The sequence below is a fragment of the Oncorhynchus keta genome, chromosome 36 (assembly GCF_023373465.1).
Source record: "Oncorhynchus keta strain PuntledgeMale-10-30-2019 chromosome 36, Oket_V2, whole genome shotgun sequence".
NCBI lineage: Eukaryota > Metazoa > Chordata > Actinopteri > Salmoniformes > Salmonidae > Oncorhynchus > Oncorhynchus keta.
In genome coordinates, this window is record NC_068456.1 from 10132195 (window position 1) to 10159417 (window position 27223).

The 27223-nt window shown below is 43.0% G+C and overlaps 2 protein-coding genes across 2 annotated transcripts; both read left to right on the top strand.

The window, feature by feature from the left end:
• yipf3 (Yip1 domain family, member 3) lies at positions 1 to 8659 on the top strand. The gene is made up of 9 exons (XM_035754086.1): positions 1 to 259; positions 625 to 834; positions 1040 to 1146; positions 1260 to 1305; positions 1426 to 1518; positions 1807 to 1938; positions 2046 to 2159; positions 2740 to 2863; positions 7686 to 8659. Exons 1-9 carry the CDS (start codon positions 188 to 190, stop codon positions 7823 to 7825), a joined length of 1038 nt encoding a protein of 345 aa, XP_035609979.1. The 5' UTR covers positions 1 to 187; the 3' UTR covers positions 7826 to 8659.
• Positions 8660 to 12121: 3462 nt separating this feature from the next.
• Positions 12122 to 21788, top strand: lrrc73 (leucine rich repeat containing 73). The gene is made up of 6 exons (XM_035754087.2): positions 12122 to 13263; positions 13633 to 13793; positions 14285 to 14407; positions 17332 to 17432; positions 20746 to 20944; positions 21335 to 21788. The coding sequence occupies exons 1-6, from the start codon at positions 12992 to 12994 to the stop codon at positions 21403 to 21405; spliced, it is 927 nt and encodes a 308-aa protein (XP_035609980.1). The 5' UTR covers positions 12122 to 12991; the 3' UTR covers positions 21406 to 21788.
• The last annotated feature ends 5435 nt before the right edge of the window (positions 21789 to 27223 follow it).

A 27223-nucleotide genomic window follows, 5' to 3' on the forward strand; every position in this document is an offset into this window, starting at 1 on the left:
TGTTACGCGTTGAGTCTGAGTGACGCACCCCCGTCTGATGAGGCAGTGTAATGCATTTTTGGGAACACATATTTATCTTTTAAGCGCCCCTGATGCTGTAGTTGACAATTCATTTGGTTGTATGTGAGATTGAAAGTGCAGTTTTCTTTTTAAAAGGGATCAAGAACACGTTCACCTGCTCTAAAAGATGGCTTCGTCTGATGGAAACAAAAACACGAACACGGAACCATGGGGTGGTTTTGAGGACAACATTATCCAGGTAACGTTAGCTAGCGAGTTAGCTAGGTAGCAATAGCCAGGGAAATACTTGTAATGTTTTTACTATTATTTTCCTAGCTACATCGCGATAATGTTACATCTTATTTAGTGTTGCCAAACTACATTTTTCTGTGCAATACATATAGCACAGAGATAGCTAACGTTAAAGTTTGTCCGACAACAATGTTATGCTAGCTTGCTCGCTAATCATACACTAAGAAACATTTATTTATTTTATTAGCTAGCTAAATTAATTATTAACTTCACAGGTTGTGACAGTCTGATGAATACATTAACAATGTGCGCGTGAAACAATTTCACGTACAAGGATGTACAGTAGTTATGTAATAAACGATCTATTACTAGGGCACTGGGTCAGCAGTGATTGACATGGAAAACATGGATGACACATCAGGCTCCAGCTTTGAGGACATGGGGGAGATGCACCAGCGCATGAAGGAGGAGGAGGAGGTGGCAGAGGAGGCTGAAGCAACTGAAGAGGAGACTGGAGAGGATGGCGAGTTTCTGGGAATAAAGGGTATCAAGGGCCAGCTGGGGAGACAGGTGGCAGATGAGGTGAGCTGAGAAAGCTTTGTGATGCTGATGGGCAACAACTTGTCACACACAACATTACCTTTGTTATAAAAAGGGCTTTGCCGTTACCCAATATTGTAATATCTCTATCTCAATAGCCTTGTCTGGTTAATTTTGCTGTCATAACTTTGACTTTCATCACACTGTTGTCATCTGATTTATAATGAACGTTCCCTCATCCTCTTAGGTGTGGCAAGCAGGAAAGCGGCAGGCTTCCAAGGCTTTCAACCTATATGCCAACATAGACATTCTCCGGCCGTACTTTGATGTGGAGCCTATGCAAGTTAGGAACAGGTGAGTCAGTACAAATGTGTTTTGTAATCACAACTTGTAGTCCTAACATGTATAGTTTAGCATTCACATTTTATGACACTCCTCCTAACATGTACACCTCTTTTCTACCCTAGGTTGATTGAGTCAATGATACCCATCCGTATGATCAATTTTCCACAGGTGAGTGGGATTTTCTTTTCCCATGCTATTTTCTGGGGAAAGATTTCAATCTAGAAGTTTTCAGAGCTTACCTTGCCAATTAACATAAATGTTTTTACTGCTCTTCTTTTTCAACTGTAGAAGATTGCTGGGGAGCTGTATGGGCCCATGATGCTGGTGTTCACGCTGGTGGCCATCCTCCTGCACGGAATGAAGACATCAGGAACAGTTATTGTAAGAGAGCCCAACTTATACTGTCTTCATAAATGCATGTTAATATACAGTATACAGATGGATATGGCGTATTAGGTGTAATGAACACTTTTCTACATACAACTGTAGATGAAGGTAGCATCAACTCAACCATTTTGACAGTACGAAAGCAAAAAGCATCTGTTGAGAGTCTCAGACATTAGGTACTGCTTATTTAGCACTCATGTGGTCTGTTCAGTCTGTATTGTTATTATTAGTTGTCTATCTGACCTTGATTAGGCCTAATAAATGTTTTTCTTCCCTGGACAGAGAGAGGGTACTCTGATGGGAACAGCCATAGGGACATGCTTTGGTTACTGGCTGGGAGTTTCCTCCTTCATCTATTTCCTGGCGTACCTATGCAATGCCCAGATCACCATGCTCCAGATGCTGTCTCTGCTGGTGAGTCAACAGTGACCATAACTCTCCTCACAGCATCCCTGTGTAATCCATTGGCTATAAAAGCAGTGTGAAATCTCACCGTCTGTTCTACTATGTGCCCCCAAAAGGGTTATGGTCTTTTCGGGCACTGCGTGGTTCTCTTCGTCACCTACAACGTCCACTTCCACTCCCTGTTCTACATCCTGTGGCTGGTCGTAGGAGGGCTCTCCACACTGCGGATGGTAAATAGGCAGATTAATTACTTCAAATCCAAAGAGCCCTTTGACACTCTCTGTCTGCGTTTTGAGTGGTAAGGCTAAAGCAACCGACTAGACGAACGTCGAGGAGTGAAGTCGGACACGAATGTGGTTTTCCAACAGAAAGGCTCAGATTAACATGGCAGTGTTGCCATTGTTTCTAAAAGTTTTTGTTTATCATGTTGAAATAAGTAGTCAAACTGAAATCACATGTGTGTAGATTGTTACATCAAATAGTGAGAGCCCAAAATATCACATTAATTGTATATATCCACTGAATAGGCCTATATGAATCGCGGCAAAGTTGGTTCCTGTCTCAGTCATTTCTATGCCTGGGTCAAACAAAAACACCCGAATGACTGGTTGATAATAGAGCCTCCCACAATGCAGGCGAAGGCTGCAGGATGAAGTTGGTGAAGAGCAACTGTAGGTGCAAGTCAGACAAGTTTTATCCCCATAATGCAACACACTTTGAAAGGCCTAGACAAAATATATCCGCTCGAATGCGCCCACTATGTCAGTGATAGTCAGTCTCTCCCCCTGGCTCACCTTCTCCCTCTCTCAGGTGGCTGCTGTTATCTCTCGGACTGTGGGCCAGACCCCACGCCTCATCCTCTGTGGAACACTGGCCGCTCTGCATATGCTCTTCCTGCTCTACCTGCACTTCGCTTATCACAAGATTGTTGAAGGTAAGATTCCCCGGAAGGCAAACCAGGACTCGTCTTCACAAAGCGTCTCAGAGTAGGAATGCTAATCTCCACTGAGCAAAAATATAAAACGCAACATGGAACAATTTCAAAGATTTTACTGAATTACAGTTCATATAAGGAAATCAGTCAATTTAAATCACTTCATTAGGCCCTAATCTATGGAATTCACATGAATGGGAATACATATATGCATCTGTTGACCACAGATAACTTAAAACCAGTCAGTATCGTGTGTGTGACCACCATTTGCTGCATGAATCGCGACACATCTCCTTCGCATAGAGTTGATCGGGCTGTTGATTTTGGCCTGTGGAATGTTGTCCCATTCCACTTTAATGGCTGTGTGAAGTTACTGGATATTTGCGGGTACTGGAACACGCTGTCGTACACTTCGATCCAGAGCTTCCCAAACATGCTTAATGGGTGACATGTCTGGTGATTATGCAGGCCATGGAAGAACGGGGACATTTTCAGCTTCCAGGAATTGTGTACAGATCCTTGTGACATGGGGCCATGCATTATCATGCTGAAACATGAGGTGATGGCGGCGGAAGAATGGCACAACAATGAGCCTCAAGATCTCGTCACGGTATCTCTCTGCATTCAAATTTCCGTCAATAAAATACAGTTGTGTTCGTTGTCTGTAGCTTATGCCTGCCCATACCATAACCCCACCACCATTGGGCACTCTGTTCACAACATTGACATCAGCAAACCGCTCGCCCCCACACGACAGATGTCTGCCATCTGCCCGGTACAGTTGAAACTGGGATTCATTCGTGAAGAGCAGACTTCTCCGGCATGCCAGTGGACAGCAAAGGTGAGCGTTTGCCCACAGAAGTTGGTTACGACGACGAAATGCAGTCTAAGACCCTGGTGAGGACGACGAGCAAGAAGCTTCCTTGAGACGGTTTCTTACAGTTGTGCAAACCCACAGTTTCAGAAGCTGGATGTGGAGGTCCTGGGCTGACGTGATTACACGTAGTCTGCGGTTGTGAGGCCGATTGGACGTACTGCAAAATTCTCTAAAATAATGTTGGAGGTGGCTTATGGTAAAGATCTGAACATTAAATTCTCTGGCAATTCCAATTGCAAGCTCCCTCAACTTGAGACATCTGTGGCATTGTGTTTGAGTGGCTTTTTATTGTCCCTAATACAAGGTGCACCTGTGTAATGATCATGCTGTTTAATCACCTTGATATGCCACACCTGTCAGGTAGATGGATAGTATTGGCAAAGGAGAAATGCTCACTAACAGGGGTGTAAACAAATTTGTGCATAACGTTTGAGCAAAATAAGCCTTTTGTGCCTTTTAAAACATTTTTGGGATATTTTATTTCAGCTCATGAAACATGGGACCAACACTTTATATGTTGCAATTATATTTTAGTTCAATGTAAGATCATTTTTGCCTTTAAAATCTTTAATGAAGGATGGGGGGGACCAAGATCAGCACTCCAACTTTGAGACGCTTAATGAATACAGGCTCCCCTTGTCCAAATATAAACATATTTGAATTTCTTTTATTCAATGATCCTCCAAGTTAGGCTTGGGCAGTGTACCAGGGTATTTTTAAATAGTTATAGTATGATTTTTCAATACTGTCAAAATAAATAATATATAATAACCTCTGAGGTAGGGATAGGCGTTTAAAATAATTTCACTATTCAAACAGTATCATACATTTTTGTCAGATGTCCAGACATTCAAAATACACATTTTCTTCACTGCTTCGCGTTGGAGAGAGGCTAGCACTCTATTGCTGCAGCTACAGAGGGCTGTGTGTGTGGCAGTGAGCAGACAGAGGAAGAGCGAGAGACGCAGTAGCTGACTCGGCCACATCCAAGACTAGCTAACTTGTAGGAGCCACAATATCATCCCATACAGTGCATTCGGAAAGTACGTTACATCCTTATTCTGAAATGGATTAAATTTTAAAAAAATATCCTCATCAATCTACACACAATGCCTCATAATGACAACAAAAAGTTATTTTTCTCACATTTTTGCTAATAAAAAAAAATGTATTTACATAACTATTCAGAGCCTTTTGATATGAGACTCGAAATTGAGCTCAGGTGCATCCTGTTTCCATTGATCATCCTTGAGGTGTTTCTACAACTTGATTTGAGTCCACCTGTGGAAAATTCAATTGATTGGACATGATTTGGAAAGGCACACACCTGTCTATATAAGATCCCAAACTTGACAGTGTATATCAGAGCAAAAACCAAGCCATGAGGTCGAAGGATTTGTCCGTAGAGCTCCGAGACAGGATTGTGTCGAGGCACAGATCTGGTGAAGTATACCAAAACATTTCTGCAGTACTGAAGGGACTTAAGAACACAATCGCCTCCATCGAAGTTTGTAACCACCCAAGACTCTTACTAGAGCTGGCCGTCCGGTCAATCTGAGCAATCGGGGGAGAAGGGCCTTGGTCAGGGAGTTGACCAAGAACCCGATGTTCACTCTGACAGAGCTCCAGAGTTGCTCTGTGGAGATGGGAGAACCTTCCAGAAGGACAACCATCTTTGCAGCACTCCAACAATCAGGTCTTTATGATAGAGTTGCCAGACAGAAACCACTTCTCAGTAAAAGGCCCATGACATCCCGCTTGGAGTTTGCCAAAAGGCACCTCAAGGACTCTCAGACCATGAAAAACAAGATTCTCTGGACTGATGAAACCAAGATTGAACTATTTGGCCTGAATGCCAAGCATCACATCTGGAGGAATCAAGTCACGGTGAAGAATGGTGGTGGTAGCATCATGCTGTGAGGATGTTTTTCAGCGGCAGGGACTGGAAAACTAGTCAGGATCGAGGGAAAGATGAACGGAGCAAAGTACAGCAATCCTTAATGAAAAACTGCCCCAGAGCGTTCAGGACCTCAGACTGGGGGGAAGGTTCACCTTACAACAGGACAATGACTAAGCACACAGCTGAGACAACGTCGGAGTGGCTTCGGGACAAGTCTCTGAATGTCCTTGAGTGGCCCAGCCAGAGCCCGGACTTGAACCCGGTCGAACATCTCTGGAGAGACCTGAAAATAGCTGTGCAGCAACGCTCCCCGTTCAACCTGATAGAGCTTGAGAGGATCTGCAGAGAAGAATGGGTGAAACTCCCCAAATACAAGTGTGCCAAGCTTGTAGCGTCATACCCAAGAAGACTCGAGGCTGTAATCACTGCCAAAGGTGCTTCAACCAAGTACTGAGGAAGTGGTCTGAATACTGAAGTAAATGTTTTTTTTTATTTTTAGTACATTTTATAAAAATGTCTCAACCTGTTTTTGTTTTATCATTGTGGGGTTGATGAGGGATTACAACAATTGAATCAATTTTAGGATAAGGTTGTAACGCAGCAAAATATGTAAAAAGTGAAGGGGTCTGAATACTTTCAGAATGCACTGTATAACAGTGCCTGTCTTGACTGGAGTAAACTAGAGAACCTAGCCAGCTATAGTTAGCTAGGCTAATTGAGGCCACATTCTGCGCATTCTCCACAACCCCATTAGGATAAACAACAGCCTACCTGTTGGTAGCTCATTGTAGACTACTCCTTCTCATTTTGCTAACTTTTTAATTCCATAAACTTGCATTGCATTAGTGACCTGTCACTCCACTTGCTACATATTGGGCCGCTTTGATTGGCCAACCTAAACAGAAAGCTACACACCTGAAGGCTACCGGTCTTTTTCTGGGCCGCACGTCATAAAAACGACATTGGAAAGTTTGTTTTATTATATTAATAGTTTGAAACATCATGGTGTGTGTATATATATATATACCCTTGTATGTAACAATGTCACATGGATATTTTAATTTAATTTAGAAAAAGCCTTTTCAGTATTAAATAGACGTAATAAAAATGGATACTCACACACAATACTCTGTATTCGAATACTATTGTCTGTTCGAATATTCAAATATCTGTGTACATCTCTACTCGGGGGCACACCCGCTTTGAAGGAACAGTGGAGGTGCATGCTACGCCACTGCTGGTAACTATCTAAGGTGCCAAATAAATGATCTCCAGCTCAGGGCTCCAGCTAGGCATTTGGTTTGCTAACTTGCTAGCTAAGTGGCGAGCTTGCAATACCAAGCTTCTTGGTTACAGCAGAGACAATCAATCAACTCCTGGATCAAGATCCCTGCTCCCTAAATTAGTTTTGTGCGTCAATGTGTTTTGTGCTGGGTTTTTTTTGTTTGGGAAGGAATAGTGCCCCTTGTGTGCACTGCCGGTAATAACGTATGGTACAGGGACGGTATGAAAATCTGGATACCGCCCAACCCTACGCCAAGGTATATTCCTAAAAGTCCAATGCAGATGTTTTTATCTCAATATCAAATCATTTCTGGGTAACAATGAATTATCTTACTGTGATTGTTTTAAGTTAAAATGGTAATAGAAAAATAGCTTTTTAGCAAAAAGCTATTTCTCAAGCAATCAATTTTCTAGGACTGTCTGGGAGCTAATTGGAGGGATATGTAAATTTTACCTAGATGTTATTAGCAGAGAGGTTTGAAACTCTTTGTAATTGGTCTATTAACTTATACCACCTGGTGATATCGCAGGCCAAAACACAAGCCTACCAAAACAGGCTGAAATTCCATGTTTTTTTACAAACAGCTCTTGTATTAAAAGGTAGTTATCATAATTGTCACAATATTATTTCAACTTCAGAGTGGAAATACCATACAAAACACTGGAAAATCAGGTTTTTGACTCCACTGCCCTTTTAAACTGCGTCTTGAATTTTATTAAATAAAAATGAGACATTTGTTTTGCATTATTTTTGTCTGAAGGTATCCTGGACACATTGGAAGGACCCAACATGCCCCCCATCCAGAGAGTGGCCAGAGATTTGCCTGTGGTGGCCACTGCTGCTATGAATGCTGTGAATGCCACAGTGAAGACCCTTGGTGTTATCCTGCAGTCACAGTGATGTTGTGTCCAACATCAACGATCAGACCATAGGCTCATGAGAACCTGAATTCCATGGTGATGGTGTTGTGTAGATAATACAGACTGATGTGAAGGTCAAAGACCATGGTGGTTACTGGTTAAAGTTGACATTCATCATGATACATGAACATTGTCTCGGCAAACAAATCATCATCAGTTCACAACAACTATTGGTTGTTTATATTGAACCAAATCAAAAAACTAGTGAATGTCATGTTTGTTCTCTTCAAATGATTGACTCCCTTTTTCATCGGGATCTTATATTTGTTAAAGCAGCTTGAGTGCATTAAGATTCCCAGCTGTTTGCATTTGTTCTCATGTTTAGACAAATTAATATTCAACTCGTCACTCTCCTTTTTGTAGGCTTTGTTACACAGGTTATGGGGATTCTATAAAATTCTAGACGTTCAACGGGAGGACGGTTCCCTAAGGCTGTGTGGTGCCTTCTATAGTTTCTTCAAAGGAATTATTATTATTATCATGTATGATACGGGGTAAATTTTGAGTTTTATCTAGCTTGTTTTACACAATGCACCTCTCTTGTCTGATAACCTAATGGGAAAATAACAAGATATGCAGTTGATATGTCACGAGATACTGCATTAACTTATGAATATTGTTCCTTCTAATCAGCTTTTGTTTCACCCAGTCATTTGTGCTGTGCATTATTTGTACTTCCTAACATCTGGGTGGGACGCAAGATAACCTCTCCTCCTTTTTATTTAAATGTGAAATTGTATTTATAGGGTTATTGTACAAAACGATACAATGGAAATAAACTTTACGGACCTAAGACATGGTCTTCTGAAAATAATCAAGAAGTCCTGCAATTAGATCCTAATCCATGAGTTTCACATGCTTGGGAATACAGATATGCATCTGTTTGTCACAGTCAGTATCTGGTGTGACCACCATTTGTCTCATGCAGTGCAACACATCTCCATTGCATAGAGTTGATCAGGCTGTTGATTGTGGCCTGTGGAATGTTGGCCAACTCTTCAATGGCTGTGCGAAGTTCCTGGATATTGGCGGGAACTGGAACATGCTGTCGTACACATAGATCCAGAACATCCCAAACATGCTCAATGGGTGACATGTCTGGTGATTATGCAGGCCATTGAAGAACTGGGATATTTTCAGCTTCCAGGAATTGTGTACAGATCCTTGCGACATGGTGCCGTACATTATCATGCTGAAAAAATAGGTGATGGCGGTAGATGGTAGATGACTGGCATGACAACGGGCCTCAGGATCTCGTCATGATATTCTGTGCATTTAAATTGCCATCGATAAAATGCAATCGTGTTTGTTGTCCGTAGCTTATGCCTGCCCATACCATAACCCAACATAAGAATGAGGTTGAGTTTTTGTCACAACCCGGCTCGTGGGAAGTGACAAAGAGCTCATATAGGTCCAGGGTACAAATAATAATTATCAATAATTTTGCTCTTTATTTAACTATCTTACATATAAAACCTTATTTGTTCATCAAAATTGTGAATAACTCACCACAGGTTAATGAAAAGGGTGTGCTTGAAAGGATGGGCATAACTATGCAATGTTGGGTTGTATTGGAGAGAGTCTCTTAAATCATTTTCCACACAGTCTGTGCCTGTATTTTGTTTTGATGCTAGTGAGAGCAGAAAATCCACTCACATAAGTATGTGGTTGCAAAGGGCATCAGTGTCTTAACAGCACGATTTGCCAAGGCAGGATACTCTGAGCGCAGCCCTATCCAGATATCTGGCTATGGCTTCTGATGAAATTACATTTTCACAGAACCGTTTGTTTCGATGAGGCTCACTTGTTCAGATATCGGTAAGAGGACTGGAGGCAGTCTCTCCATTCATAAAAACATAAAATACTTTGCCCCTTGACTCTGAGCGCAGCCCTATCCAGATATCTGTCAGTGGCTTCTGGTTAAATTACATTTTCATAGAACCGTTTGTTTCGATGAGGCTCTCTTGTTCAGACATCGGTAAGAGGACTGGAGACAGTCTCTCAATTCATAAAAACATAAAATACTTTGCCCCTTGATAACCAGCGCACTTATGTATGTTGTGAAAGCGTTACATGGTCGCTGCCCATATCATTGCACAATGTAGAAAATACACAAGAGTTCAGGGGCCTTGCTTTAACAAAGTTAACCATATTCACTGTAGTGTCCAAAACGTCTTTCAAGCTGTCAGGCTTTCCCTTGGCAGCAAGAGCCTCTCGGTGGATGCTGCATTGTACCCAAGGGGTGTCGGGCCATCAGTACAGATACCAACACATCTTGACCACCAAAGTCCATTTGATGTCACAACGCTGTCCAGTACTTTAAAAATATCCTCTTCTGTTATCCTGGTTTCCAGAAGAGGATGTCTTCCTTATTTGACCCTCAAACATTGCTGGGCTAGCAACAAATGTAGAATTACTGATGCTAGCATTGGATGTGCTTGTGGAAGCAGAACAACTTGTGTCGTCGACAGGTGCAGGTGTAGTACTGCTGGTAGTAGCAGTACTAGTAGCAGTACTACACCAGTAGAGCTGGTATGTGTCTCTATGGACGCGGGCCTTTTTGAACCATTTATCCATTTTCAAGCAAACGGAATGAGCAGCAGCTACGTTGGGCTACATACAGACCATTAGTAGAATTCCGCCGAGAGAGTAACAGGTAATGTGATTGGATGTTAATTATTTGACTAGGCTACCTGTCTTTGACATTGTGTTGTTATTTCGCTGAACACTAGATGGTTTAATTTTATTTTTGGCAGTGAAATGTGGCTACTCAGGCGAGAAAAAAACATCACCCAAATGTATAGCCCCATGGAAAATCTAAATGGACTGTTTGAGAATGTGAATCACATTTTTATGTGGCATACCCCTGGGTATACCCCAGTTTGGGCATAGCCGCCCTAAGCATATGTGTTCTCTATTTTTTGTTGAATCGAAACAATAGCTATGGATGACTTTGCAAATGCTTTATACAGTAGTCCTAAATAGCTTAATTGGTCAGATTTCATTTGCTCTGTTAAACCTACACTTTGGAATGGCTTTGATAGCAACAGTAAATCTATTTGGTTTTTAAGTGGAGATCGCTCAACAATCATTCTCACGATAGCACATTGGTAATAGTCAGTGATAAATATCATAGCTAAGCAAGGCTGGGCTTGGTTATAACCTTGCTGCCCAGCCTATTGAATTTTATTCTGATAGTGGATCTAATGTTGTTTTTAAAGGTACAAATTCAACATATTTTATACAAGGTTTGTCTATGTTGAAATGTGGCAGCATAGCCATGCCCTCCACTAGTCCTCTCCGCTCACTAGGGGAACTATGGGATGTGACTGCAGTCTGCAACGAGACATGAGATAGGCACAGTGGAAGGATACTCAGATGTCACACCCTCAACCTGGGTGACTACCAATGTGCTGGAGGCTATGGTTATTCAGTAATCATATATATATATATATAGTACCAGTCAAACGTTTGGACACACCAACTCAAAGGTTTTTCTATATTTTTACTGCATTGTAGAATTATAGTGAAGACATAAACTATGAAATAACACATATGGATGTGTAGTAACCAAAAAAGTATTAAACAAATCAAAATACATTTTATATTTGAGATTCTTCAAAGTAGCCACCCTTTGCCTTGATGACAGCTTTGCACACTTTTGGCATTCTCTCAACCAGCTTCATGAAGTAGTCACCTGGAATGCATTTCTATTAACAGGTATGTCTTGTAAAAAGTTAATTTGTGGAATTTCTTTCCTTCTTACTGCGTTTGAGCCAATCAGTTGTGTTGTGACAAAGTTACATTCTTCAAGAATCAATGGCTATATATTAATACATTAAAAGTCCCTTCAATGGATTCAAAATAATTAATTAAATCTGATGCCAACCAGATGTCATCAAACAGGCACCAACTCACAACAATATCAACACAAACGCTCTCCTCGCACGCATACAAATACGTGATTCATGTGATACAGATAGCCTAAACATATCTCATAACAATGTCTTACTATCTCATAACTCTTAGTTAGATTTGATTGTTTGGGTGGTGGGAACGAGCTTCCATAATAGTGTGTTTGACCCAGAGAACAGTGTAATTGGAAGGTTAAACTCATGAGAGTTTATTCTAGGCCTATTGATTATGATGCTTTTTTTTTTTTCAAAACGTTTTTATAGGGAACAGGCCTATCTATTTGGTGATCATGTTGCATTATGCACTTACATTAATAATTTGAGGGGAAGAAATGTAAAGGCCAAGAGCTATCTATCTATGGGTGTGGTATAGACAGGTCAGGTGATGTATTTGGGCAGGACGAGACCAGCACAGCCCTGGTCAGACCAACGCCAGCACTGCACGTGATCAATAGCAATAACCTACTCTGTACTGAGACCACAGCTATATATATTCGCCCTCGACTTGCATGTTTTACTCCTGAAGAAACATTTGCTCAGACCAGCAATATTTCCCGAGGTCTGCAGCCACACATATTCTTTGAGGAGGCTGCACGCGCCCTTGACGACAGAGGAAAACGAGCATTCGTAAACTAATTAGAGAGCAACATGTGACAGTCAGAAAAGGACTGATTGCAAAGATGTTTCTGATGACATTGAGAAGAGGGTGTCCATAGTAACCGCTACCTGCTGCAAAAGGGGCAAACAAACGATCGCCTTTGCTCCGGTGCCAAGCTCAAAAGATGACTGGAATGCAAACAGTTTGTTCTGCATGAGGATCTGGAAAACTGCACGACATTCGATTTTATTGGAGCCTGGCTAATATGTATCGACGAACGTACCCATTCACGGCCTGTGTAAGAAGAATCGCGAAGGGTTTAGCGAGCTACGTGGTAGCAGGAGGTTATGTCAGCGCTTGAAACGGCGCGTGGGGGTTTAGGAACGATTTAACTTCAGAACACCTACCTCGTGTGCTCTTTTCCTATGCATAGCCTAATAAGAAATGCTCAATTAAACCAGCTACAATACAGACAGTCTTGCAAATATCGGATATCGTAAATAGCCTATTGACTTTGAAATGTAATTTAACAGCCTGCCGACGTTGGATAATTGTATGCCTACAATGCATGTCCATCTCTGCTGGGCACAAACCTTGAATGTAATGTAGGCCTAGTAGAAAAACATTTACCAAAATGCTACCAGGTTCTATTCAAATAACGGGAGAGGCACTGTCGGGAGCTGAGATCAAGGATATTTGTGAAAGCCTGAAAGAGAACAGTGTGAGGCTTTTGTCTATCAGGGGATGTCAGCTTTCAGACCGAGACTTCGGACGGGTGTGTCGCGGGGTGACGGAGTCCCACTCACTGGCGCAACTCAACCTGAACCTCGGTGTGGTCTCCACCATCAACCGAACCAAGCATCTTGCCGATGCACTCAAGACCAACAGATCGATCCAGACCCTTTTGTAAGTAGTGGATTACAATTAATAAGTTGTCTGTCTGATTGGTCTTAGTGGTTGATAATGATACGGCTACTGTCTATTCACTCATTGTAATCAGCATGGGTCCCTCAATTTGGGATCCATTAAGAGCTGTAGCATGTTTTCGCCATGGCATCACATCCGGGGGACCAGACTAATTGCCATGAGGATGAGCATGAACTCAAGTCTATGTCAAGTTGATGCTTTATGTAGCTTGAAAGCGGTGCTCTGCATTAGGCTATATGTGTAAACATGAGTGAATGAATTGGATGGTCTTCACTGGCACTTTCATATTGAATGATATTCTGCATTTTTCCCCCCTCTTTCTCTCCTCCCATCTCTCATATGCCACAGTCTCCACGGAAGCCCCCTCCTGGATGCAGGATTGGTCACACTTAACACTGCTCTTTCCACTCACCCTTTACTGGTCTCTCTGGACCTGGGGGACTGTATGCTGGGGGACGAGGCACTGCGGCTAATCTGTGGCATGCTGCCTCCGGACGGGGCCAAATCAGGTAGAGCCACGCAACACTGCCCTCATTTTTACTGGAGGTATCGGACTCTGAACCTGCTTGGCCGGCTGAGGGACTGGGGCCTGGAAACAGTAGGCTAGTGTATAGGTCCTCTCTTGTTAGTGTGCGTGTAGGGGAAATGGAAGCAGAGAGAGAAACACATGTTTTAGTATAGAAAATACAGTCCAGACAAATTGCAACTTCTATAGGCTTTATAGAGCATTCATAAAGTTGTAATTAACACCACATAGCTCTGTCAAATTATCTTTTTCCATCCTATATGTAGCATGACATTTGCTTATGAGTGATTTCTGAAGCATCTTTATAGGCCGTATAAAGGGCTTTATGAAGGCATTATGTTTACAATTAGACTCATTTGACATGATAATGGAGAAAACACACACTAGCTCGTCAGAGCCTTTAATATATGGCTACATTTGGCTCTGGCTATAGCTAGTTGGTCATTTGATGGTGATAGACTGTCTGTCCCACAGGTCTTAGGGAGCTGACTCTGAGTGCAAACCCCAGCATCACCACAAAGGGCTGGGCCCGCTTGGCCATCGCTGTGGCCCACAGCTCCCAGCTCCGAGTCCTCAATCTGGACTACAACCCCCTGGGTAAGAACCAATCACGAGGACACAAAACCAATTACTGTACTTTATATCAGTGAATTTCTTTATATGGAATCCGCTTGTATGGAATCAAGTTCTTAACATTTGAAAGGAATATTGCATTCAACCCAAAGTGTTGCCATTAAAAATACTTAATCAATATGAACTATTGTGAACTTCAAGTGTTGGAACAACATTAATGTGTCATCATGCGTAACGGTCCTGTTTCAGAGGTGAAGCACTCTTGAGTTACCGGTGATGTCCATTTTATGGGCCAGTTGCCTCCTGCATTACCCAATAATATTTGTTATCTCCATGACAACCATCTGGCTGCTTGCACGAGAGAGAAAGAGAAATGGGAAAGGAGGTCATCTGAAGAACATAATGTCCCAAGTTAACTTAAGTTTACATTTTAGAGGGCTTAGGCCTTCTTGATACACAATTATAGGGCTATGGTCATTTTGGGTTATACCGAGTATTTAAGTATATAGGGCATAACATTTGGATTCCATTTCATCCATCTGAATTATGGAGGTCAATGACACTCCTAATGACTGGCACATCAAAATCAATCAAATGTTATTTATTTAATGTCAAAGTGCTTTGCAGAAACCTAGCCTAAAAGCCCAAATGGCAAGCAATGCAAGTGTAGAAGCACGGTGGCTAGGAAATGCATGTGCCTTTAACATAGCAAATTGTAGGGGTAGACCAGACCAGGACTCAAACCCGGGTTCAGTGACTGTCAGCCCACCACCTTAGCTTTTACGCCAAGTGATCTGAATCCCTTGACGAGGTCACTAGGTGTTGGGTTAAGGTGGTTACACTATAGCAAGTCCCTCATGTGAACTGCCCCGCCAATGGCCTCGCGGGCGCGTTCCCACTTCTGACACCAATGTAGTGAACACCGTGGGTAGCCCCAACTGGGACTTGTTTGGGCTCCCGAGTGGCGCAGCAGTCTAAGGCAGTGCATCTCAGTGCTAGAGGCGTCCCTACAGACCCTGGTTTGGTCACGGGCTGTATCACAACCAGCCGTGATAGGGAGTCCCATAGGGCGGCGCACATTTGGCCCAGTGTCGTCCGGGTTAGGGAAGGTTTTGGCCGAGGTAGGCTGTCATTGTAAAATAAGAATTTGTTCTTAACTGACTTGCCTGGTAAAATACAAAATAAGTAAATAATGACAAGAGATCCAAACCCTTTGAGGTCGCTAGGTGTTGGGTTAAGGTCACAATACTTATACTGTTGAAAAGATGTGCATACGCCTGATGAAGGTGAAAGCCGAAATGTACACTCAGTGGTCAGTTTATTAGGTATGGCCATCTAGTACTGGGTCGGACCCCCCTGTAGCCATGAAGGGATGCACCTGGTCAGCAACAATGTTCAGATACGCTTTGACGTTCAAATGTTGCTCAGTTGGTATCAAGGGACCTAACGTGTGCCAGGAAAACATTCTCCACACCATTAGCCTGTACCGTTGACACCAGGCAGGATGGGGCCATGGACTCATGCAGCTTAAGCCAAATCCTGACTCTGCCATCAGCATGACGCAACAGGAACCAGGATTCGTCGAACCAGGATTCGTCGGACCAGGCAATGTTTTTCCACTCCTCAATTGTCCAGTGTTGGTGATTGCGTTCCCACTGGATAGGAGTTGAACCTGGTGTGGTCTTCTGATGTAATGGCCCATCCGTGACAAGGGCCGACTAGTTGTGCGGTCTGAGATGCTGTCAATTCTTTTGACCCCTTTTTTCTCCTCAATTTCGTGATATCCAATTGGTAGTTAGTCTTGTCCCATTGCTGAAACACCTTGTACGGAATCAGGAGAGGTGATGGTCGAGAGCCATGCTTCCTCCAAAACACGACCCTGCCAAGCCGCACTGCTTCTTGACACACTGCTCGCTTAATCCGAAAGCCAGCCGCACCAATGTGTCGGAGGAAACACCGTACACCTGGCAACTGAAGTCAGCCTGCGTGCGCCCGGCCCGCCACAAGGAGTCGCTAGAAAGCGATGGGTAAGGACATCCCGGCCGACCAAACCTTCCCCTAACCTGAACGACGCTGGGCCAATTGGGTCTCCCCCGGCTGCGACACAGATCAAACCCGGGCCTGTAGTGATGCCTCTAACACTGCGATGCAGTGCCTTAGACCTCTGCGCCACTCGGGAGGCCTGAGATAATGTTCTGCACACCACTGTTGTACTGCACCATTATTTGCCTGTTTGTGGCTCGCCTGTTAGTTTGCATGATTCTTACCATTCTACCGCTCTCATCAACAAGCTGTTTTCGCCCACAGGACTGGTGCTGACTAGATGCTTTTTGTTAGTCGCACCATTCTCTATAAACCCTAGACATGGTCGTGCGTGAAAAGTCCAGGAGGCAGGCCATTTCTGAGATGCTGAAACCGGCGTGTCTGGAACCCATGATCATACCGCGCTAAAAGTTGCTTAGGTCACTCGTTTTGCCCATTCTAACGTTCAATCGAACAGTAACCGAATGCCTCGATGCCTGTCTGCTTTATATAGCAAGCCACAGCCACATGACCTACTTTCATTTAACATTACATTACATTTAAGTCATTTAGCAGACGCTCTTATCCAGAGCGACTTACAAATTGGTGCATTCACCTTATTACATCCAGTGGAACAGCCACTTTACAATAGTGCATCTAAATCTTTTAAGGGGGGGGGGGGTGAGAAGGATTACTTTATCCTATCCTTTCTGTAGGAGCGAACCATTTTCATGAACGTGGTGTATCTAATTAACTCTATATCAGCTTTATGCTGTTGGAATAAATTAATTATTTATGCAAATACTAATCTGTGTGTGTGGTCCTAGTCTGTTCTGAGTCAATGGCACCAATCAGCTTTCTGTAATGCTCAAATGACAAAATCACCTTCTGAATTCACTCATGTTTTGGCTGTTTTGGGATTCCAGGGGACCAGATTGCTGGTATGCTAGCCGTGGCTGTGGCGTCCAGCAGAACTCTGGAGGTGTTAGATCTGGAGGGAACAGGCCTCACAAACCAGTCAGCACAGGTCTGTAGTGTCACCAACATCACCACTAGTGCATAGGCATCTGCACCACTGAGTGTGTGGAAAAACATTACAAAGAAAGTGGAAGAAATATAAATAAAAAATATAAACGCAACATGTAAAGTGTAAGCTGATTTCTCTCAAATGTTGTGCACAAATGTGTTTACGTCGCTGTTGGTGAGCGTTTCTCCTTTGCCACGGTAATCTATCCAACTGACAGGTGTGCCATTATCAATAAGCTGATTAAACAGCATGCTCATTACACAGGTGCACCTTGTGCTGGGGTCAATAAAAGGCCACTCTAAAATGCAGTTTTGTCACACAATGCTACAGATGTCTCAAGTTTTGAGGTAGCGTGCAATTGGCATGCCGACTGCAGGAATGTCCACCAGAGCTATTGCCAGATAATTGAATGTTCATTTCTCTACCATAAGCTGTCTCCAATGTCAATTTAGAGAATTTGGCAGTATGTCAAACCTGCCTCACAACCGTAGACTGTAATCATGCCAGCCCAGGACCTCCACATCCGGCTTCTTCACCTGCGGGATTGTCAGAGACCAGCCACCCGGACAGTTTATGAAACTGATGAGTAGTATTTCTGTCTGTAATAAAGGCCTTTTGTTTGGAAAATCTCATTCTGATTGGCTGGGCCTATGTCGTCCCAGGCCCACCCATAGCTGCACCCCTGCCCAGTCATGTAAAATCATTAGGGCCTAATGGATTTTTCAATTAATTGATTTCCATATATGAACTGTAACTCAGTAAAGAAAAAAAATTGTTCAGCATAGTTTCATTATGATTTATAGCTTCCACCCCTGAAATGAAACATTTGTCATTTAGCAGACACTCTTATCCAGAGCAGCTTACAGGAGTAATTAGGGGTCAGTGTTATGCTGAAGGGCACAGACAGATTTTTCAACTAGTCGGATAGGGGATTTGAACCAGGGACCTTTCGGTTACTGGCCCAACGCTCTTATCCGCTAGGCTACCTGTCGCCTTGTCATGTGAAAATGTGTATTTCACATCATTGGAAAAGACACCCCATTCACATGGATTTGCACCCAAGTGGGCAGTTCGGATGTCACTTCAAGCCCAAATATCAAGTTTGACTAAAACGATGACTTGACCTAAATCGTTGTGCAACATCATGGGTAAGCTCTGGCCATCGTCTTTCAGCTCGAAAAAGGATTTCTACTGGTGTGGCCATTTAACTTCCATGCCTCTTCTCAAAATGTGGTGCCCATTTCCAGCATTACTAATGCCAATCATCAATTGAAAAATAACTCATTTATTTCCATTAATGTTATGGAGGTAGCTTTTCACATCCCTTATGGTTCCATTATATTTAATGAGCTTTAATGTGAATGTAACATTGTTCTTTTTCAATCCCACCTATTCTGTAGATTGTAAATTGATTTTATAGTTATATCCACTAGGTGGGGCTGCTGTATATCAAATCTCCCAATTTAGCTGTCATCGTAGCAAAGCCCTGTTCCTCTCATGGGCTAATTTCAAAGTCCGTCTGCTTTCTTAGGAGACGAAGGGGCTTTCATGTGCATGCATATGAGTGTGGAACAACAAGGGTGGGAGTGCTGAACAGAGCCTTGGGCTAGCATACCACAGTCACCGTCTGGTGGCTGCGAGGCCACCTCAGTCTTTGATCAAAGTAAACTTCATCTAGACAGGCAGCTCCTTCTTAGTCTCCCTCCCACACTCACTGGTATTGACCCATAACCCTGAGTCTAATTTGCTGTGAAGATGTGCTTACTACACTCAGACACTCTTTTCTCACAAACACACTTCGCCAGCTTTAGCCTGGCAAGTGCAAATGAAAAGTGCTCAAGGCTTATGGACAATTTATCAATTTCAGACTTTCAATTAATTTTTTAGCTACTGTGTCTCTCTCCTCTCTAAAGCTAGCTGATTCATAAAGAGACTAGCCTTGACATGCACTTCACATTAAGAAGAAACGTCACTGCTTTTGAGACGAGTACTATAAATCGGAGCAAACAAAAATACACATTGGCATTGAAGTGATTTGTTACATGCCGAAGAATTCAAGATGAACAAACCACATACACTGAGCAAAAATAATTTAAAAGATTTTACTGAGTTACAGTTCATATAAGTACATGTAAAGAAATGAATTTGGCCCTAATCTATTGATTTTACATGGGAATGCAGATATTTATCTGTTGGTCACTGATCCCTTTTTTTAAAAGTAGGGGGCATGGATCAGAAAACCAGTCGGTATCTGGTGTGACCACCATTTTCTTCATGCAGCGAAACACATCTTATTTGCATAGTTGGATCAGGCTGTGCGATGTTGTCCCATTCCTCTTCATTGGCTGTGTGAAGTTGCTGGTTATTCACGGGAACTGGACCACGCTGTCGTATGCATCGATCCAGAACATCCCAAACATGCTCAATGGGTGACATGTCTGGTGGTTATGCAGGCCATTGAAGAACTGGGACATTTTCAGCTTCTAGGAATTGTGTACAAGATCATTGTGACATGGAGCCGTGCATTATTATGCTGTAACATGAGGTGATGGCGGCGGATGAATGGCATGACAATGGGCCTCAGGATCTCGTCATGGTATCTCTGTGTATTCAAATTGCAATCGATAAAATGCAATTGTGTTCGTTGTCTGTAGCTTATAGCTGCCAATACCATAACCCCAACCCACCATGGGGTACTCTGTTCACAACGTTGACATCAGCAAACCGCTCACCCACACGACGCCATACATGTGGTCTGAAGTTGCGAGCCCAGTTGGACGTACTTCGAAATTCTCTTAAACGACGTTGGAGGATTATGGTAGAGAAATGTACATTTCAGTTCTCTGGCAACAGCTCTGGTGGACATTTCTGCTGTCAGCATGTCAATTGCACACTCAACTTTAAAACTTCTTTGGTGTTGTGTGACAGCTGCACATTTTAGTGGCCTTTTGTCCCCAGCACAAGGTGCACCTGTGTAGTGATCATGCTGTTTAATCCGCTTCTTGATGTGCCACATCTGTCAGGTGGATGGATTAACGCTCACTGACAGTGACGTAAACAAATTTGTGCACGACATTTGAGAGAAAAACGCTTGTTGTACGTACGGAACACTTCTGGGGTCTTATTTCAGCTTATGGAAATTGTGACTAACACTTTACATGTTGCGTTTTTATATTTTTGTTTAGTGTAAATTCACAACCTAGATTACAAAATCCCCACTGGCATGCAGAACTCTACCTACCAAGTCCTCTTATCAACCCCTACTGCAGCCTATCGGTGCTTCATGACAGTCTCTCCTCCCCTGTGCCCTCAGGTATTCCTGGACGTGGTGGAGAACTACCCCACCTGTCTGCGCATGCTGGTCCTGGCTGAGAACGCCATCAACCCCGAGCTGCAGCAGCAGATCTCAGACCTGCTCTCCGAGGGAGAGGAGGACGACGACAAAGAGAGCGAGGCCCAATGCAGCGCTAGCATCCCCACCAGGGAGAAAACCACCTGGGTCCCCCACAGTAGTAAGGGCTGACCTGGCCAACCAAAACACTCTCCTTCCCTGTCCCTTCTTAGTCAGTCTAGACAGTTCCACTGGGGTGTTCTGTTATGGAGTCTTGCAGATTCAAAATAAATAATTGTCTATAAGCTGCTATAAACCCAAAACGTCGGTATAAGTGATGACCTAAAATAAATAACCCTACAAACTAACTAACCCATTTGCTTAAGAATGAGGCCTGTTCCCATTTCCAGAGTGCTTTAGAGTAGACTGGTAGTGAGATCTGTTTGTGCTTTGGCCAACTTGTTCATTGTCTTTCCGTATAAGGCTGAAGCACCCTACAGATGTGGCGACCAGGCTAGCTGTGGAGTTGTAGAAGTCCTAAACCCGTTTCCGTTGTCTCTGCCCCTTGCAGACTCCCACCCCCAGAGGGTCCTGCTGACGTCAGGTCTAGGCGAGAGCCTACTAGCAGAGACTGAGATGTGATTCCACAGCCTTCCTACCTTTTTTTTAATACCTCTTTTCCTTTTGCTAGTCTGCACATATTTGTGTTAAAGATCACCTAGTAGCCTGCAACCAATACTAACCCTAACCCTACACTTTTTGCATGACCTGTAGCACTTTTACATAACACAATACATTTTGGAGCAGGCACAAAATCCTTAAACCCACACCAAGTGACTTATAGGCAATAGTGAATTATTTATTTTAAACATGCACAGTCTATTTATATTTCCGATTTTGAAGGTTATGTAACCAATACAAGTCTGTATGCTCTGATATGATAGATCGACTATATATGATTGTTGTGATGGTCTGATGTCAGAATAAATCTGTTTACATCTTCTTAAAGACGTTTGGGTTCTCACGTTTCCTGATTGGAATAGCCTACTTATTAATGAAATTCCTGTACAACAGCTAACAGAACACAGGTTTCCTTTGATCTGAAATGTACTTTTCTCTCCACTAATGCTTCATATGAACATTATTTTGAAATTGTAGTACTAGCCCTAATAACAGGATGTTCCTGGGGTCAGCACATAAACGTCACATACATGATCTGAATTGAATGTAACGAGCATGTGGTAATTCAGTATCACACTATGACAATGCAGCAGTGTTGTTTCATCATCCCTGTATACAGGGAGCCCTACCCCCACCACCATCGCCAGTCAAAGCTGATTACTATGGAGGAGAGACTTCATCCCCATCAAATCCCCTTGTTTGATCCCTTTGTGCCTAAATTAATTTCTAACTGGCCTATATCCACCCATGTTATGACATTCTATTGAACTTTTTTTTTTTTTGCAAATCTCCACATCAATACATTTTAAACGCCTCCAGTGTGCTTAGGGATGTTATGGACAGAGTACTAAACCTCAATATTATCCATATTGTGACATTCTTTCTAACCTCATTTTAACACATCTTTCTTTGATGTTGTGGATTGAGGGTACAACAAGCCAACGTTAAGAGGCACAAAGTCTTAGACACAGAATTGAGTTTTATTTTTTATTTTTTTATTTTTTACCTTTATTTAACCAGGCAAGTCAGTTAAGAACATATTTTTATTTTCAATGACGGCCTGGGAACAGTGGGTTAACTGTTGGACGTACTGTTCAAGGGCAGAATGACAGATTTGTACCTTGTCAGCTCGGGGGTTTGAACTCGCAACCTTCCAGTTACTAGTCCAACGCTCTAACCACTAGGCTACGCTGCCGCCCCAGAATGAAAAATAGAAAGCAGGAATTACTTTCAATGCCCATTCTGGACCAGCACATTCTCATGTACTGTAAGCATAAACCAATCACTTGTACAATTCACATTCAGTTTCGCTGGTAATCAGTTAAGGAGACCATAATCTTATTTTTCACTGATCTGAGTAATCCAGTGAGGTAGGTTTCTGATGTTGGGGTGCATAAATGAAAACAGACATTTACTGTGTTAACCCCTTTCAGTGCTCCATTCCCACAGGACAGCTAAATAATGAGTGGAACCAGGGATGGATATCACGATCAATCTCCCGAGTTGCTAAGTGACAGGGACAACAGAAGCCTGTTTTTCCAGTGTATCTCCTGTTACACTTGAACCCCTTGCTGGATATATGCTTTGAGGGCCCAACACCTAGTGGCATGATACAATAGTTTAGGGCAGTCATTAATGTCAATTACAGTGGGGAGAACAAGTATTTGATACTGATGATTTTGCAGGTTTTCCTACTTAAAGCATGTAGAGGTCTGTCATTTGTTATCATAGGTACACTTCAACTGTGAGAGACGGAATCTAAAACAAAAATACAGAAAATCATTGTATGATTTTTAAGTAATTCATTTGCATTTTATTGCATGACAAGTATTTGATACATCAGAAAAGCAGAACTTAATATTTGGTACAGAAACCTTTGTTTGCAATTACAGAGATCATATGTTTCCTGTAGTTCTTGACCAGGTTTGCACACACTGCAGCAGGGATTTTGGCCCACTCCTCTATACAGACCTTCTCCAGATCCTTCAGGTTTCGGGGCTGTCGCTGGGCATTACAGACATTAAGCTCCCTCCAAAGATTTTCTATTGGGTTAAGGTCTGGAGACTGGCTAGGCCACTCCAGGACCTTGAGATGCTTCTTACGGAGCCCCTCCTTCGTTGCCCTGGCTGTGTGTTTTGGGTCGTTGTCATGCTGGAAGACCTAGCCACTACCCATCTTCAATGCTCTTACTGAGGGAAGGAGGTTGTTGGCCAAGATCTCACGATACATGGCCCCATCCAGCCTCCCCTCAATACGGTGCAGTCGTCCTGTCCCCTTTGCAGAAAAGCATCCCCAAAGAATGATGTTTCCACCTCCATGCTTCACAGTTGGGATGGTGTTCTTGGGGTTGTACTCATCCTTCTTCCTCCAAACACGGCGAGTGGAGTTTAGACCAAAAAGCTCTATTTTTGTCTCATCAGACCACATTACCTTCTCCCATTCCTCCTCTGGATCTTACAGCTGGTCAATGGCAAACTTCAGACGGGCCTGGACATGCGCTGGCTTGAGCAGGGGGACCTTGCATGCGCTGCAGGATTTTAATCCATGACAGCGTAGTGTGTTACTAATGGTTTTCTTTGAGACTGTGGTCCCAGCTCTCTTCAGGTCATTGACCAGGTCCTGCCATGTAGTTCTGGGCTGATCCCTCACCTTCCTCATGATCATTGATGCCCCACAAGGTGAGATCTTCCATGGAGCCCCAGACCGAGGGTGATTGACCGTCATCTTGAACTTCTTCCATTTTCTAATAATTGCGCCAACAGTTGTTGCCTTCTCACCAAGCTGCTTGCCTATTGTCCTGTAGCCCATCCCAGCCTTGTGCAGGTCTACAATTTTATCCCTGATGTCCTTACACAGCTGTCTGGTCTTGGCCATTGTGGAGAGGTTGGAGTCTGTTTGATTGAGTTTGTGGACAGGTAACGGGTGCAGTTAACAGGTAATGAGTGGAGAACAGGAGGGCTTCTTAAAGAAAAAACAAACAGGTCTGAACTGGAATTCTTACTGGTTGGTAGGTGATCAAATACTTATGTCATGCAATAAAATGCAAAATAATTACTTAAAAATCAGTGATTTTCTGGATTTTTGTTTTAGATTCCGTCTCGGAGTTGAAGTGTACCTATGATAAAAATGACAGACCTCTACATGCTTTGTAAGTAGGGAAACCTGCAAAATCGGCAGTGTATCAAATACTTGTTCTCCCCACTGTATATCATTGTGACGGCAACTGTAAGTAGGCTACTTACACTTTTCATAAGCAGATTGCTGACCCTGTTGCAGTTGTCATTGGATGCCACAGAGAACTGAATGCCCACAGGGAGGCAGGCTGGTTCACTGCTGGACCATGCCAAACGAACGCTGCATTGCTGGCAATGATAACATCTCGTCTGCTATGCAATCCGACGACGTAGAGAATCTCTAATGCCGGCATGTAATTCAATTAGGATTCCTTTTATTTTTTTAAAATTTTAATCGCCGTCCCCTTTCTCTCTCAGGCAATGAAGGCATTTCAGTCATAAATCTAATTTGAGCTGCTACAGGATCTTCTTTGGATGGAGCTCCAATTTCCTAGGTTTTACTATTGTGAGAACATTGGATGGTGTGATATTGAAAAGGAATTGTGCATACCTCATATACAAGGTCATGAAAAAGTCCCTTTGTATAGTCTTTAATGATTGTCAATTTTGTTTAGTGTCCACCAAATGAATACATTAAATCATTCACATATGTATAACAGGAGGAGGGTAAAGTATTTAGGCTTTTCTGTTTGTATTATTATCAGGGAAAACACCACCTCGAGCTGGACTAACATTTTAAAAGTGATCCTTAACTGCAAGTCCAGGATGAGTCATATCAGTTGGGGGAACCCTTAGTTAAGAGCTACTGTTCTTATCTTCCAAGGTAAATGTGTCAATGTTTAAAACGGAGCTGAACTTCCTGATTTAGGCTCGTTCATTAAGAAATGCAGCTTGTTTGACATCAAATGGATCAACAAATTACACCATGTAAAATGGGACACTATTTTAATGTTGCACATCTTTCAGTTGTCTCATTAAATACAAATGATTAAAAATATATGAATTTCTACAATTTATAGTTAGTTTGAAGTTTGGAGCTATAGGTGAGTTGGTCCTTCTGTGGCTCAGTTGGTAGAGCATGGCGCTTGTAACGCCAGGGTAGTGGGTTCGATTCCCGGGACCACCCATACGTAGAATGTATGCACACATGACTGTAAGTCGCTTTGGATAAAAGCGTCAGCTAAATGGCATATATTATTATATTATTGTTTTGCAACAAAGCCAACGCATGTGCAACTTTTGGGCAGAACAGACAGGGTTGGCTTAGATGGTTGACAATGTGTAAACAAATACATTTGCACAATGAGGACTTCTCATACATCGTTGCAGTTGTTGGTTGGCTAGCTCGCAAATGTTAACCATATTGGAGTTGACGTGACAAAACACCAACTACATGGTATCAAGAACCAGATTTAAAACGAGCCACCTACGATTCCCCACATTGCAGCTTCTTTTGATTGTTGCTGGCCATCTCGTCACAACACAGACTTCTGCCCCATTGAAGCGTGCGCATCGTTTGTGACGTTGTCAGCTAACCAGTCTACAGACATTTTAAAGGATTGGCCCATGTACATTACATTTAAGTCATTTAGCAGACGCTCTTATCCAGAGCGACTTACAAATTGGTGCATTCACCTTATGACATCCAGTGGAACAGCCACCTTACAATAGTGCATCTAAATCTTTTAAGGGGGGTGAGAAGGATTACTTTATCCTATCCTAGGTATTCCTTAAAGAGGTGGGGTTTCAGGTGTCTCCGGAAGGTGGTGATTGACTCCGCTGTCCTGGCGTCGTGAGGGAGTGTGTTCCACCATTGGGGAGCCAGAGCAGCGAACAGTTTTGACTGGGCTGAGCGGGAACTGTACTTCCTCAGTGGTAGGGAGGCGAGCAGGCCAGAGGTGGATGAACGCAGTGCCCTTGTTTGGGTGTAGGGCCTGATCAGAGCCTGGAGGTACTGAGGTGCCGTTCCCCTCACAGCTCCGTAGGCAAGCACCATGGTCTTGTAGCGGATGCGAGCTTCAACTGGAAGCCAGTGGAGAGAGCGGAGGAGCGGGGTGACGTGAGAGAACTTGGGAAGGTTGAACACCAGACGGGCTGCGGCGTTCTGGATGAGTTGTAGGGGTTTAATGGCACAGGCAGGGAGCCCAGCCAACAGCGAGTTGCAGTAATCCAGACGGGAGATGACAAGTGCCTGGATTAGGACCTGCGCCGCTTCCTGTGTGAGGCAGGGTCGTACTCTGCGAATGTTGTAGAGCATGAACCTACAGGAACGGGCCACAATGTACATTGTGTAATTTATTTATGGTCCCTATCTAGCCCCATAGGGATATCAAATGTCAAACCAAATTGACCACTGTCCCGACGATAGGGTTGCGAGCAGCTGCACTGCAGCTTGTGTTGTGGGCAGGATTGAAATCAACCCAAGAAACTGTTTCAGTACCCTTCATTCACTGAAATACTATTTTTTCCTATATCGCAAACATTTACATTTACATTTAAGTCATTTAGCAACCTCTGTTTTGGACGAGACTAACATCGATTATCTTATTGTTAATTTAGTCACTAGAATAAATGTTTGACTCAGATGCCATATTGGCCGTTTTCAAAACAAGACGTTTCTTTTTCGGGGCAGTCGCTCTTTAACCTCTTAAAAGGAACAAACCAAGTAAAAGGTAACAAAGATGGCTACATAACCAGACCACAAA